We start from the raw sequence: 14,822 nt of genomic DNA, 5'->3' as shown, positions 1-14,822 counted from the left end.
TTTAAGTAGATTCTTGGCCATTATTGATGCATTATTGTCATGGTTGTGCCACATTAGTTGATGGAGTAGTCACTCTAGAGGAGGGTGATTTTTAGTGAGAATATTTGCTGGCATCTCAGGCTGCTTGCTTCCTGTGTTTCTTAAACTCTCCCAAATTCCACTGAGGCCCCTTACCATAACTACCGTTTCCTTTGGCTGACAGGGACATAATTTATCATGTGAATCCATGATATTGCAGCATAGTTTAATTCAGCTTTAAGTTGAAGTACAGTCAAAACTGAGCTTGGAGGTTAACCCACATTTTTGTATTCTTTTTCAGCAGGACGTCCTTGTTAAGGATAAGAGGAACTGACCGTTCAGGACAGGTGTGAGCCCGTAGACGTAGATATCTGCATCAACTCTAGCAGCATCCACACGTTTCTGAAGTAGGGTATGAAACCGGATGGGGTTAGCATGGAAACCACAGAGCCCAGTGAAGGTGAAGCTGCTACTGTAACAGAGCCTTCCTCATTACAAGAAAACATAACTGAACAAGCCCCATCACAGGCAGATGATGTAGCAAATGATACTGCATTAACAGCTGCTCCAAAGGCCAATGGCAAACCAGTGCCTGCGCAGGCCAAAGTTAAACCAAAAGCTGGTGGGCCTCAAACGAAGCTTTTGGCCTCTGCTGGGGCTTCCAGCTCACGGCCTGGTACTGCCTCAAATCGCACTGCGAATGATGTCAGATCTGCCTCCGGTGTTTCTGCTGCTCCAGGCAAGAAGACTGCAGCAACATCTACGGTAAAAACATCTTCGTTAGCAGGAGCTATACCCAAAAGACCACTGGGTACATCAGCAGTTTCCACAACAGCCAATAACCAAACTAGAGTGCCTGACAAGAGGTCTGCTGGACTTGCCAGGACTACCTCTGTGGCTGCTGCCACAGTAACAAATGGTACCAAACCATCAGTGAATGGCACACCTAAGAAGAAACTTGCAACGGAGACTGTTAATGGAGCTAAACCCAAAACTACAGGTGAGTCTTAAGGAGCTGTGACAGCTTAAGGTTCAACACAGTCCTCTAAATAAGGTATGATGAATAAACTGTCTTGTTCTGATTTCTCTGTCGTCTCATTGTCTTTTCTGTTTGTTTGTTTTTTTTGTTTGTTTTTTTTTTTTTTTTAGCTGTTGCCAGCAGAGCCCCTTCTACTGCTCCAAAAACCAGTGCTTTGACCACAGCTAAAGCTGCTGGTCCTGCTGCATCAAAAACCACAAGGTATGGCTTTCTGTCGTAAACTGCTGGAACCTGTTCCCAGTTTATAAGTCTAGTAGCACAGTCTGTGAAAATGTGGGTGGAAAGCCCCTTTATTTTATCAGTGGTGTGCTAACAGATACCCCTCTCTTACTTCCTCCATCCTCTTCTGTTTCTTTCATACATGTCTTCCTTTTCTCTGATCTCCCTCTGACATGAGAGTTTTGTAATCCCCTTTCAAACTGGATGAGAGGATGACTTTATCTCAATGCCCTGAAAAGGAGCAGTGAAGAACGATGCTCATTGTGGTCTTTGGGCCATTATTGAGTCAAATTTCACTTAAAGTGTGTGAGTCATGTTAGCAGAAATAACCTGAAACAGAGGGCCTTAACAGAACCAGTGATACTGAAGAACTACTGCTTTGTCATGGGCAGACCCCCCCTGGCAGAAACCAGACCCACCTCCCCAGGGCAGAGAGCTGTTGACTTGGATCATAATCCCTTCTCATACTGGGTTGGTGGTTTGGATAGAGCGCTCTAGTTGGACTAAACAAAGCACGAATGATCCTTTTGTGTGCTGTAGAATTTAGCAGTTGACCCAGTCACTGCTGTCACTTCCACTAGTAAGCTTTTGTTATGCATTTATTATGTACTGTGTAGAACGATTGCTACCTGAAAGCCCAAGCATGAGAAACGAGTCATTGCAAAGTTTTTGATTTTGTGAGACATCCACAAATGAAGAGTTCTTTTGTTATACTTCACAAAGAATTGGACATAATAGACCAATCCAGCATCTTTCTACAGGATGTGATGTTCTGTATGGAGAGGCTTTATTAGATTTGATCTCCCCTTGCCTTTCCTCTTAATGCCCTCTTATTGAATAAAGGAATAATGTGCTGCATTGTCATTCCTTTAAGCAACAAAGACCCATTATGTTCTTATTTGGCTGAAAGTAACTATCATGCTGTAGATACCTGTTTATAAACTCTAACTAGTTTCAGTACCATTTGTGAAACTGGTGCAAAAATTTGTACTAGGCTTGAGGATGGAAAGGAATAATGCAAAATCATTTTATTACTTGCTCAGAGATGTTTTTGTTTTTTTTTTTGTTGTTGTTGTTTTTTTTTTTTTTTGTTAAATCATATTTTCAGTTTCCCTTAATCTCAGAAGTTCATTAAGCTTTAGCTGCTGAGATATATTTAAGTTATTAATACTCTGTGTTGTCTGTGTTTTTAATCAGTGGATTCCTCCTTGCATTACTATTCCAAACGATGCGGTGGCTGAATCCATCTAAGATCACAGGTCTAAAAACTCAGTGATATTTGTTTTACAATGATATAAAAAGGAGAAATGGTTAAAACTCCCAGACCAGAGAGAAGATGATGTGGTTTTTGGTTAATCAGCTATTCATCTTCGCTTTTTTTTTTTTTTCTTTTTTCTCTCTTTTTTTTTCCAACCAGTGGCCAAGATCATTTTATAAAAGGAAAAAAAATCCAAAGCGGCACCAGGTGGTCTGTCCAGATAGCTGGAACTATTTTCTGTTACTCTGTACAAGTGTGGTAGGGTGTGTACATGAAGAAGCAGATCCTCTGAATTAATTAGATGAGCCATTTCAAGTGTCAGAGTCTGATTACACTGCTGCATCATCCTTATGTGATTGTTTCCTGGCTGGTTTCCTGGGACTTGGCATCAGGCACTCTGCTTTCAGGAGAACGGCAGCAGGTGGCTTTTTTTTTTCTCTTTTTTTTTTTTTTTTTTGGATGAGGGGGGTGACACGGTAAAGTCAGTAGCGTGTCAAATCCAATGTGTAGGGACATTAGTGGTGGTGTGCATTTCCCTTGGTGTTTGTACTAGCCCTCTGTTAGAGTCGGGCACAAACATCAGCGAGACATGACGTGCATTAGTCCTAAGCCTTGAATAGGGCTCGGCATTATGACAACTTTTTGGGTTTATATTTTTGTGTTATGCATTAATTTATACATTAATAGGATGCAGACAGTGTTATCCACACAACTGGATTCTACACATGCATGCACGAAGAGTATGTGTGAGCAATAATCAGCCTCCTTTCAAGTGAATTCTTCAGCCAGACACAAATTTCTTTGAGAACAGACACAAATTTGTTTTTCTTAAGCTCTGCATGTAAACTGTAGTCCATATTTTGTGTAGCGGCACATGAGTTCCTGCTGCCGGTTCTGGTCAGAATAATAGTTACTTAAATTCACTGAAATCAGTTTACCCTGTGACTGTACAGTATTATGATTGTTTAAACTTTAAATGGCTCCTGACTGAGAAACTGACTGCGTTTAGAAATCGTCCTACTATTTAATAATGTATAAAGCATTTTCCCCAAATTTGTATCTTTTTATTTTTTTCTTTAAAGATGATTTCTGGTTCACACTATTCAGCAGTATTCTTCTTTATTGCTCCAATCTTTGATAGAAATGCATACAACAGGCTTTAATGGTGGTGGGGGAAGACCTGCACAAAAGGGATCTCCTGTTGCTTGTAATTTCAGCTCTGCTTTGTGTACTGTATTATTATACTGCTATGAAAACAGTAGTTATTGTTAGCCAAACTATCCTGCAGGAGGAAGCCATATTGACAATTTCGTACATGTAAATATTTCATGTGGACTTGAGTAGCAGCACACTGCCTGAGACTAACCTCTTTCTCTCCCAACAGGAGAAGTGACTTAAAGTAATAAATCATTTAAAAAATAATTTTACCAATGGAGAAAGTGAATGAAGGGTACATAGGATTTGAAGATTGTGTTAGACTTATGAGCTTTTAAAAAATGGAATTGGTGCCTGGGAACAGTGGGGAATAAAATCTGATTGATCAGCAGTGCTGGGTCTGTGAACACTCATGAACAGTGAAGTCAGGAATGTTTTATTTATTTCAGGGTTTCTTAGCTACACCATGTAACAGACACAACATCACTGGGACAGAGACATCCTCCAGTCCTCTGAAGCAGATTAAGATTAATAACTGGAGTAGAAGCCAAATGCTGTCAGATCTGACATTTGCTTTGGTCCACTCTCCTCCAATGATGGGCTGTGGTGTCCTTGCACTGACTGAGCAATCCGTTCTTGTCCACCCCACCCCCTCTTCCCTTCTCTCTTCTCTGCCTCTTCATCCCTTTTCCCCCTGCCTTCTGTACATGCACAGTGCTGGGAATTTGGCCAGGAACTCCTTAAGTCCTCCTTAAAACTTCCACATCCATCTAAAATTCAAACTAATGTATCATTTACCTGCATGCACAATAAAATGCAGCCCATGTCATGTTCCTGAACAGTCTATAAGATGATTAATATTCAAAGGGTCACCATGGGAAATGGACAGAATTGCTGGTGGGCAGTTCTCCTGGATATGTAGACTTGGGATGCTAAAAGCAAAATTGCAATCGAAAATGCATTCAAATTTTATTTTATTTTTTTTTTTATTTTTTTTTTTGCATTATCCCTTTAGGGATGAAACAGTCATTTCTCACCAACAGTGTTGGCAGGGAGCAGGATTACTCCAACAGGAAAGACCCATGGCATCTGTCACACTGACAGTGGGTGCCTAGAGCATTAGAGCCAAAAACTGGCTGCACAGCTACCGCTAGGCTCCAGACTGCACTGAGTTGATTCATGCCTTGACTCTTTATTGTCAAGGAGATAACAAAGTCCATACAAGCCTTAGGAATGTGTGTGCCTCTGTGGAAGGAGTAAATCAGCTAGTTTTGGACAGGCTACAAACCAAACAAGGTACTGCAGGAGCTATCCATCTCACTCTACACCATTTGAAGTGATGTGAGTGGAAAGGGACTGTGGGGGGGGGGGGGCAAAGACAAAAGATTGTATAATTAAACTACAATCTGTCCAGTAGATCAGTAAAATAAAAATGTCTTATTTTTTTTTAAGGATAAACTGATTTGATTAAAGTATAATGGATATACTTTTTATTTTGTTGAATATTCTGGTGTATTATATAAATGTGTCAAATTCAATAAAGCAAAGTGCAACAAAAAACAACACTGACTTACTAGATGTAGGAAAGGGGGTTGTAGATGGAGTAGGTGTGGCTTCCAAAAGCCCCTCAAGCTCATGTTTACACTTCCAGTTTTGGCAAAACAGATGTTGCAGATGCTCAGTGCATTAATGGCATGGGCATATTACGGCATCTGCTCTAAATATTAATATGACTGCATGGCACGGAAAGCCCATTAGTTATCAGTGACTCCCCTCCTTTGTCGACCTTTGGCTTTCTGATGACCTCATGTTAGGACATTAACATCACATGGATGGCTGTTCAGAGCCTCTCATCTCTTTGGACTGTGGTTTGTATTGATTTCAGGCCTCTGTTGGCAGGAAATGTAATCTGTACTATTACATCAACAGCAGAACCACCAGCCACCACCCATAGACCATGTGTGAAGGCATTAATGGGGACTGTCTTTTCCTCTTTGCGCTGGTTCTCTGGATCAAAATTGATGAGTTGTGACTTGCTATAAAACAGTGGAAGGCAGAGCAGGGTTGTTTGAGGTTATGTCTGTGAACTCCTGCTACTCTCTATGCCCATCACTTTACTGTCTTTTCTCTCTCACTCGCTCCCCCTGTAGATAAAGTCATTAACTCAATTTTGTCCACCTTGATTCCTCTTGTAATTGGGTGGTGCTTTCAGGTTATATTTTGCTTGGATGCAGTATTGGATAGGAAACGACTTCAGTAATTTTTTTCATAGTGGTGTGTTTTTTGTTTGTTTTTTTTGTTTTTTTTCCTGCTTTTTATCAGTACCCAAACTTAAGTCTGGGCTGATATTATCTCAATGTATGGCACAATTTGCTGTGTTTGGGCTGCCCTTTACATTACGATCCAAATCATCTGTCTGATAGCAGCCAATTACAACATCCCTTAGCTATGTCTGTACAGTGGCTGTCTGATCTCTAGGAAAACAGATGGCCATTGTAATGGTTATTGTAATGTGGGAGAAGCATGCAACCCAACTGAAAGGCATCAACATTATTGTGCATTCTCCTGTTCATGTCTGTATCAGCTACCAAATCAGCAGGCCAGGTCAAAAAGAGGAAGACGCAAGGAAGATTTTTGTGCTTGTGAAGAGTCCTCGTAGTTCCTGAAGGAAAAACTAGTCCGTCTTTGTTAGAAAAATGGTTTGCATGTGAATTTTTTACAGGCTGAGATTTTGCATTGTTTGTTCAATGTTTGTTCAATGAGTGCTGGACCTGCCTGCAGCTGCAACTTGCTCATTTAACCAGCTCTCTTTACTTGTAGGTCAGTTAAAGAAGTAGTGTACGACAGCCCAGGTGGTCGACTCCATTTAATTAAAAATAAAAAATATAAATAAAATTGACAACACCTATGACAAATTATTAGTCAGTGAAATTACCTTCGCCACCTGCTAAAATTAAGCATGTTTAAAGCATTTATGTACTGGGTTCACTGTTCAAACCTGGAATCTTTTACAGTCTTTGTCTTGGAGCTTGCAGGCTAAAGACTGCCTAATGTCTGATGCACAAAGGCTGTTGATTGCTTCAGTGTGCTCCTGCTTATAGTCTGGTGCATTCATAGCTACTGAATAGGCGGCATGTACTTCTTTCTCCACACTGTCCACACAACGTCCTTTCTCATTAGTATTTCCAGTAGTGTGTATTCATCTGAAGCAAAATATTTCCTGCTGCGTGTCACATGTGAGGAAGAAAAACTGGAAATAATTGAGACTTGAAGCTGTCAGAAGCTCATGTATGAAAGTGTCTATAATGTAATATGAGACTCTGTTGTAGGCATAGTGTAAACGACGTGCGGAGGCAGATATACTGTGAAGGACTTACTAGGGAAGCAGTAAAAGGTGAGGTGTGTGGCAATAGTATGAGTTTTTGTAGTTGCAGTTGGTGTGAGTTAGTAGATCACTGCAGTGTCTCATGAGAACTCCAGACTGAGTAGCAAATCAGGACCTTGGTGAAGAAGAGACTGTAAAATGTTCTTTGGGCCTTTTATGGCTATTAGTTCCCATTTCTCTTCTCACTGTGCTTTAATCTTCAGTTGGTTGGGGATTTATATTTTTTGGTTATTTTTTGGGGGGGGGGGGTGGTGAAGAAGGCATTATTACGTGGCTGTAGATGAAAGGTGCTGTTAATGGATTCCCATTGTTGAAATTACCTTTGTGGCTTATGTGTAGTTGATCATTTATTTATGCTCGTAAATGCATACAGAGGTGGAGTCTTTGATTTCATGCTTGGACTTTTGTTAACAAAATGAATGAACCACACAATAAAGCTGTGTGTTTAGGGTTTTTTTTTTTTTTTTTTTTTCACCCTTCATTGTTTTTCTCTGCCTGCAGGCCTTCTCCAGGTCTCTCAACTTCTAGACCTACGTCTGCTACATCCAGGCCTCCCACAGCTACAACCAAGCTCTCCACCGCTGCAACTGCCAAAACTGTTTCCAGAGTTAATACAGCCCCATCTACTGGCAGGACCACATCAGCACAGCCTAAACCACCAGCAGCAGCTGCTGCTAAGAAAGGTGAGAAGACAAGATACTCTTCTGAAGCAAAGTCCAATTTGACTCTGTATATCGGAGACCTATATAATGGTCAGATTTAATATCTGTAGTAAGTCTCAGCATATGTTTTTAGATATTAGTGAAAAAATGTTTGTGTGAATCTTTGGAATAGAAATGCCTTGTATTTGTTTCTACTTTAGCACTTTGTACTCAAATTAAAATAGTCAGCTACCTGCATTTGACTACTCATACATCAGCTGCATGATGATCAACCAGTAGGAGTGTATGAATTTATGTTTTATTAATTTTTATTTATCTTCTCACCAGATGTCACTCGACCACCACTTACTACACCAGTCAAGAAACCCACAACAGCTGCAGCTGCTACTACCAAAAAACCCGAACCCTTTAAACCTGTGGCCACCGTAAAGGTGAGCACTACATCTAAATCATCCACGACAAAGCCAGTGGACTCAAAGGCATCACAGTTCAAACCAACACAGCCTGCAAAACATGCCCTCACAAAGAAACCCGTCGCTTCTCAACGATCACTTGCCACTAGCAGACCACCCTTTGGCCAAACGCCACCTTCCTCTCCAGCCAACAAAGCGGCAAACGACATGCCCTCTAAAACAAAACGTGTACCCAAACCCACTCAGACTGTCCCACCATTCTCTGCCACCAAGAAGAAAGACGTTTCAAACACTACCACATCTGCTGAAGCGTCAGAGAGTAACGCAGCAGCTGCAGTAGCCGCTACTGCAGCTGCAGTTGCAGCTGGTACTGCAGCAGCAGCTGTGCTAACTGAAACGCAAGCAGAGGCCAAAGCAGCCTTACCACAAGAGTCATCCTTTGCTGCACCAGAGGAGGTGCCTGCCCCAGCTTTGCCTCAGGAGACCACTGCAGAGATGGCACCTCAAGAGGCCCCTCAAAGCCAAGAAGTGGCTCACTCTCCTCCACCGTGTTCTGAGACAACCTTACCAGAGAAGTCTCTGCTCAAAAAAGAAGTTGAAGGCAGTGCTCCCTTAACAACAACAGCACAGGAGCCAACCCCTTCGTCAGTCATGCCTTCATTATCACCCGAGGCCTCAACTCCAGACTTGTCAGAAGCGAATGTTGACTTGTTAACAGACCAGGCCTCCTCTGCATCTGCAGTCCTTCCAGCAGCGGCAAATGCTGTCCCTCAGATAGTCCCTCCGGCCAATCTAAATGAGGAAGAAGATGAAGAGGAGAGGGAGGGAAGCCAGCTGGTTTCTGTGTCTGAAATGAGTGGAACCACACAGCCCACAGAGGAGTCCCGCCCTGGGTCAGCTGGACTAGTTGGGGGGTCTGCTTGGAGAGCCGGTGGTGCCTTGCTCTCTGAGCTGGACTCTGAGGAGGTGAGCGGCAGTCAGCAGGGTGCATCTGAACTGAGCGCCCCTGGTGTCCTGGAGGGCACAGAAAGCACTGATGATCTGGGAGATGGTAGTCTCAAAGGAGCCATTGACATGGAAGGAGCCTCAGCAGGTTCTCCTGACTTTGAGAAGGTTCCTGACATACCAGTTAATGATTTTGATGAAGACGAAGATGACGATGAGGACGAGAATGATCGGGTGATTGACATGGATGTAGGCTCCGAGCGGGCAGATGAACCGCCAAGACCCAGGCATGACAATGATGTAGAAGAGGAGGAAGACGATGATGTGGAGATGGCGAGTGAGGGGGTGACTGAAAGTGGGTTAGAAAGCTACGGGAATGCAGATGAGGATGACTTTGCTGAGGATGAAAGGCTGGACAACTTGAACAGGGTGGCCCAACCACCACCTCCGCCGCCTCTGCTGCCTGCTGCACCAGCTGCTCAGTGGGAACAGCTAAACCCTTTTGCAGATCCCTGGGCAGAACATCAACAGCAACAGCAACAGCGGGTTCTTGATCCTGAGCTGGTGGGAGCAGCTGCAGCAAGCCCTTTAGCAGACCCTTTGCGAGCAGATTCTGAGACCCCAACGCAGACCTCAGCTCATGCCTGGCTGGAAATGGGATCTGCCCTTTTTGTTCATGAAAGCTTAGAAGTTCCCCATCATTTGTCTATCAAAGAGGAGCCACAAAATCTAGAGGGCCAAATGTACTTTGATCAGACCAATACAGCTCCAATGCAGACTGCGCACCCACCCCCCCTCTCTGCACCTGGAATGTCTCTGTCAAGCACCGTTAGCAGTGAGACCAGCACACCTGAGGAACTGGGGGACTATAACCGAGACGTAAAGCTCCAGCCACAAAGTTCACAAACCCCAGTGCTTTCTCCACAGCCTGATCTGGAGGGAGGAGATGAGGAAGAAACTGAGCCAGAGACCCTCCCTGCTGATGAAGTTTTGGGAGGCCCTGCAACTGCCCCAACCTCCAACCCGTCCTCATCCTCAGTAACAGAAGATGAGGCCAGTGACACGGAAGGAGAAGCTCAGCTGGATGATTCCTTGGAGACGCCACTAGTCTCCAACATAACCTTTGACAGCCAGCCTTCAGCCCAGCGCTGCCTGTCCACTGTGGAAGAGGGAGAGGAGGCTGAGACGGAGACAGAGGGCCGTGCAGGGGAAGACACCACTCCACCCTCGGCTACTTCACTGGCATCCTATGGCTTTGACACAATCACCACAACTTCAAACTCCAACGCTCAGTCCACAGGGGAGAACTGTATCAAAAGCCCTGGTATTTTCTCCTTGGAGGAGCTGCCCGAGGAAGCCAAGGAGTCCTGTTTGATCCCACAGCCGTGTCTCGCAGAGCAGCAGTACATAGAGTGTGGGAAGCAGGAAGGAGAGTCGGCTCAACATGTCAGAGAGGAAGCGCCGGGGTCAGATGAAGCGCCAGATCGTTCATCCACTCACCGTTTACAGCAACCAGAGGAAAACCTGGATGATGCCCAGCCTCCATACTATTCTGCTGTGTGTGATAAAACTGAGGACTCTTTTGCAGGTAACGTATAGTTCATCATCTCCCTAACAGCCCAAATCATGACCCTGTCCTCCTTTTGGCCCTGTAGACCAGTCTCCCCTTAATATCAGTTAGATTTCTTGTTGTTTGATCTGCAATCTTTGGGTGTGGATGTAATCAAAGTTAAACTCCCAAAAAAAGGAAAAAAGAAACGGAGAGCAAAAACAGGACAACCATGGCACTTCAACCTGATATTAAATTTCCATTTAGAGCATATGGCTTCAATTCCTGTATGTGCAATAGCTATGTCTATTTCCATGTAATGTGTGAGCGTGCCTGGGTTTTGGTTTCTGTTCAACACAGAATTTTGTGGCTGCCCTGAACTGGCATGGATGTGACTTGTCTGTTTACAGCTCTTAACGACGGAAACATAACAAAAAAAATGTGGAATGATGTTTCCATGTGTATTTATCCTGTTGCATTTTACTGAACTAAGAAGCTAATGGCTAATCATGAGATTCTGATTGTATGTTCATGTTTGAGTTTGCTCTCCTACATTACACAGGCTTAATCTTCTTGCACTTTAAATTGTACCCTGTCCTTTTTTTCTTTTGTTCGTCCATCTTTTTGGAGTAATGAACCTTAAAACTTTAAATAAAGATTAGATTTTTACTGTGATTTATCCTCCTACTCTACAGTTTATTTTTAAGTGGGCATTTGGGAACGGCGTGTAAATGCTTTTCATTGATATATGGATTTGTATCTATAATAAGTCCTCACATTACTGCTATTAAACGTATCTCCTTTTAATAACTGTCATACACTTGCAGAGAAACATACTTGAGTTATACTTTTATCTTGAAAATCGGACTTGGTAAGCAGTGAGACTCATCAAATGGTCTAAATATCACAAACTGAATGAGTGAACTGATCATTCGCTAAATCAGACCCTCGAACACATCTCAAGCAGCCAAGAAGTTTGAAGCCTCATCGTCGGGCATCGATGGAACCAGCTCTGCTCATTCTTCTTCTACTACTGCAATTTCCCTCCAGTTCACTGAGGGTGTGTTGCTATTTCAGCTCTTTTCTACTACCCTTTTAAGCATTCTCGCTGCACTGTGTTAATGTTAACAGAGCTTATGCATGTCAGTGTTGCACACTGGGTTGATTTCATCTCATTACTTTGGATTGGTGTGTTTGGGGACAGCTCGATAGCTTGGCTCTAGAACAATATCTACCTTTTTTCTTTTTCCATTTGAGTTCTTCTAAAGCCAAGCTATGATTTTTGGTTTCTCTTGTGATGCTGGATGTCTGAAAATGCATGGAGAGCTTTTGCATGCATCACTGGTTGTCTAACTATAAACTCTGTTCACGGGTGATGACTGTCAAGAGCTTGCAGTAAGCTTTTCTTTGGTTGTTCATGTCTCACTGTATTTGATAGTGATTGCATATACAGGAAGTTTGGCTGCTTTTTTTTGCATATTTACAAAAAAGAAAAACACGAAACAAACCTTTTGCTCTCTGCACAAATTTCCCACCCTCGGCCCAGTCACTGCCCTGAGTCACCTCACCTTAGGAAACAATTTTGTTTTGTTTTGGTGTGTTGAGATTTTTTTTTTCTTCTCATTATTGTTTTAATTATTTAAACCCCTCTGACAATGCCACACTGTCACTTGCAAAATTACAGATAACTGCTGGTCACTTTGGTGCTGTAGGCTACCGGCAGACGTTCGGCCTTGGCTTTACAGCGCTTTCATCATTTCTTTATCTAGTACAAGCCTTTAAAGGCTGCCCTTTCCCTCTACACCCTTTCTGCTTGTACTCACACTGCACCGCTGTCACTGTCCTGCTGCCTGTTACCTTCTGTTGTATGTCATGCTACTTGAATCTTCCTTCCCACTTCCTCTCTCACAGGCTTCACTGCACTACCGCACCCTCACCGCCGCGATCACGCAGCATACACCAGAGCCTACTATGACATTATCAAACCTCACAGCGCCGGCGTTACCCCACCGAGGTTGACCTGTGCCGACCTCCCTCCCAGGAGCCTCGAGCAGCAGGCGCTGAGCCCTCAGCTCCGCAGGCTGGAGCAACATCAGAGACAGCTGCAGGAGCTGGAACAACGTAGGGAACAACAGAGCAAACCACTTGAGGAGGCGGAGCAGGAGAGGAAGAGGAGGCAGGAAGAGGAGCAGAGAAGGAAGAAAGAGGAAGCTGAAGAAGAAATAAAGCGCAATAAAGAGGAGGCAAGGCGGATAAAGGAGCAAGCAGAGGCAGCCAAGAAAGAGGAGGAGGAGCTTAGACAGAGGAGAGACCTGGAGCTGCAGCTGCAGCAGCAACAAGAGGAGCTGAAGCAAAGGCAGCAAATCATGCAATGGCAGCAGGAGCTACAGCAGTCTAACAAAGGTCAGACGGTGTTGCTGTCCCCCTCCTCTGCCCTCTGCACCATCTACGAAGCCCTGGAGAACAGTGATGAAGAGGAAGTGGATGGTGAGGAAGAAATAAACGAGCTAAAACCTACTAAACACAAGGAACCTAAGCAAAAGGACGTTCACCATCCTTCCCAGGATGGAGAAAGTTCCTCCCCTTCCCAGTCTCCAGAGCGGCCTCCACCCTTGGATCTGGACTGGGGGAAGAAAGTGGACATAGTCCAACAGCTGATTAATCAGACCCTGCTACTGAATGGAGATAGTTGCTCCTCGCTGCTGTTGTTGCCAGGAGGTGCAGGAGGCACACTAAGCCCCCTGGAGAGCAGCATGTGGCCCAGTCTGCTGCCTTCACTCGCTCCTCCCTCTGCCACGGTCACCTCCGTGAGTAGTTTCTCCCCCGAGGCCACGGGCAGTTCGCCACAGGGGGAGTGGACGGTGGTAGAGCTGGAGACTCACCACTGAAGGACCAGTCACGCATTCATACAGGGAACGTGACACAAGTCCTGCCAGTTTATGCACACACCACAGGGTGACGAACAGTCTACTGTATAAACTCCCGATATTCACTCATGGAGAAGAGCCGTATGGATTGAGGTAAACATTTTGGGCTGGGCATCATCAATATTACATAATCTGATAAGGAACATAAATGAGATCACACTTAAGTCACTTGCAATTTTCAGAGTACACGAAGGGATCACAAAGGCAAATTGTATTACTCTGCCCAGACCCATGATCATGTGGTGCTGTAGATCAGTGGTTCCCAACCAGGGTGGCGAATGACTTTGTTCCACGCACTCTTTATTTTTTTTAGACTTTCTTTGAATCTTGTTTTTCTTCCAAACTACTGAGTATGTCTACTTACTGGGGGCTTTGAAAGCAGCTAAAATTCAGAGCTGTGGCAAAAAGTGACCAATGTTATTTTTAAGAGATGGAACCACTGCCCCGAGTTAATTTCAGAGATGATGGTTTTTCTTCCTGTACTGTGAAAACAAGCACAAACAAAACTGTTACCAATGTTTGGTGGTGCTACAGTTGAATTATTGGCTGGTTCTCCAAACACGTTGCTGTTAATTAATGCAAAAAGGTTAATGAGTAAGACTCTCAGGCAGTATTTAAGATGGTAAATTAAACTAAATGGACTGAAAAGGTGAAACGTCTTTAGGTAAATATTTAAAATTCTTCTCTGCAAGTAGGAAAAATGTTCATTGCCAACACTATAAAGAGAAATGTATCCATAGCGTCAGTTACCGTATGTTTGGTTGTATTTCTATGCTCGTTTATTTTTACTATTCTGAATGAGAAAAGGGATCAGATTAGAGCCCGAGCTGAAAGGACAGCAAGGACAATTTTAAAGAAAACAAACAAACAAATCAACCAATGTCAAATTTTTGAATTGCCAAACATTAGTCTTAAAATTCTAAATCAGTCAGGCTTGACTGATATTCAAACCCGATTTTTAGGTCTTCTTTAACGTGCATGTAAAACCAGGCAAGACTGAAGAACAGGACCTGAGCTGTGACACCGCCTGAGAGCTTCCGCTGAAAGCCTCTCACTCTGCAGGCGAAGAACCCGAGCTTCATCTCTGCCGATGAAACTCAAGCAGATGAGCACAACCTGACGCCGCACGCTGAAACTCAGCACCTCACTTACCTCTCGCACAACTCTAAACACCAACTCTAAACACCAACTTTACACACTAGAACATCACACACCTGAAACCATACGATCACTAACAGACTCCCATCATGCA

The 14,822-nt window shown here is 43.7% G+C and overlaps 1 protein-coding gene across 2 annotated transcripts in view; it reads left to right on the top strand.

The window, feature by feature from the left end:
- Positions 1-14,750, top strand: part of prr36a (proline rich 36a) — a 28,467-nt gene extending 13,717 nt beyond the window's left edge. Inside the window, exons 2-6 of one of the 2 annotated variants that reach the window (XM_080879805.1) lie at positions 323-1,018; positions 1,168-1,258; positions 7,576-7,757; positions 8,064-10,682; positions 12,555-14,750. In XM_080879805.1, the coding sequence (XP_080735931.1) occupies positions 433-1,018; positions 1,168-1,258; positions 7,576-7,757; positions 8,064-10,682; positions 12,555-13,531 (4,455 nt within the window). In that variant the 5' untranslated portion in view covers positions 323-432 and the 3' untranslated portion in view covers positions 13,532-14,750. Of the gene's footprint in view, positions 1-319; positions 1,019-1,167; positions 1,259-7,575; positions 7,758-8,063; positions 10,683-12,554 lie in introns of both variants that reach the window. The other variant, XM_080879804.1, reaches the window with a different exon arrangement.
- The last annotated feature ends 72 nt before the right edge of the window (positions 14,751-14,822 follow it).

This window comes from Rhamphochromis sp. 'chilingali' (genome assembly GCF_963969265.1).
Source record: "Rhamphochromis sp. 'chilingali' genome assembly, chromosome: 4".
Taxonomy (NCBI): domain Eukaryota; kingdom Metazoa; phylum Chordata; class Actinopteri; order Cichliformes; family Cichlidae; genus Rhamphochromis; species Rhamphochromis sp. 'chilingali'.
Note: the sequence above shows the minus strand (reverse complement) of the source record. Positions and strands in the feature narration are given on the sequence as shown.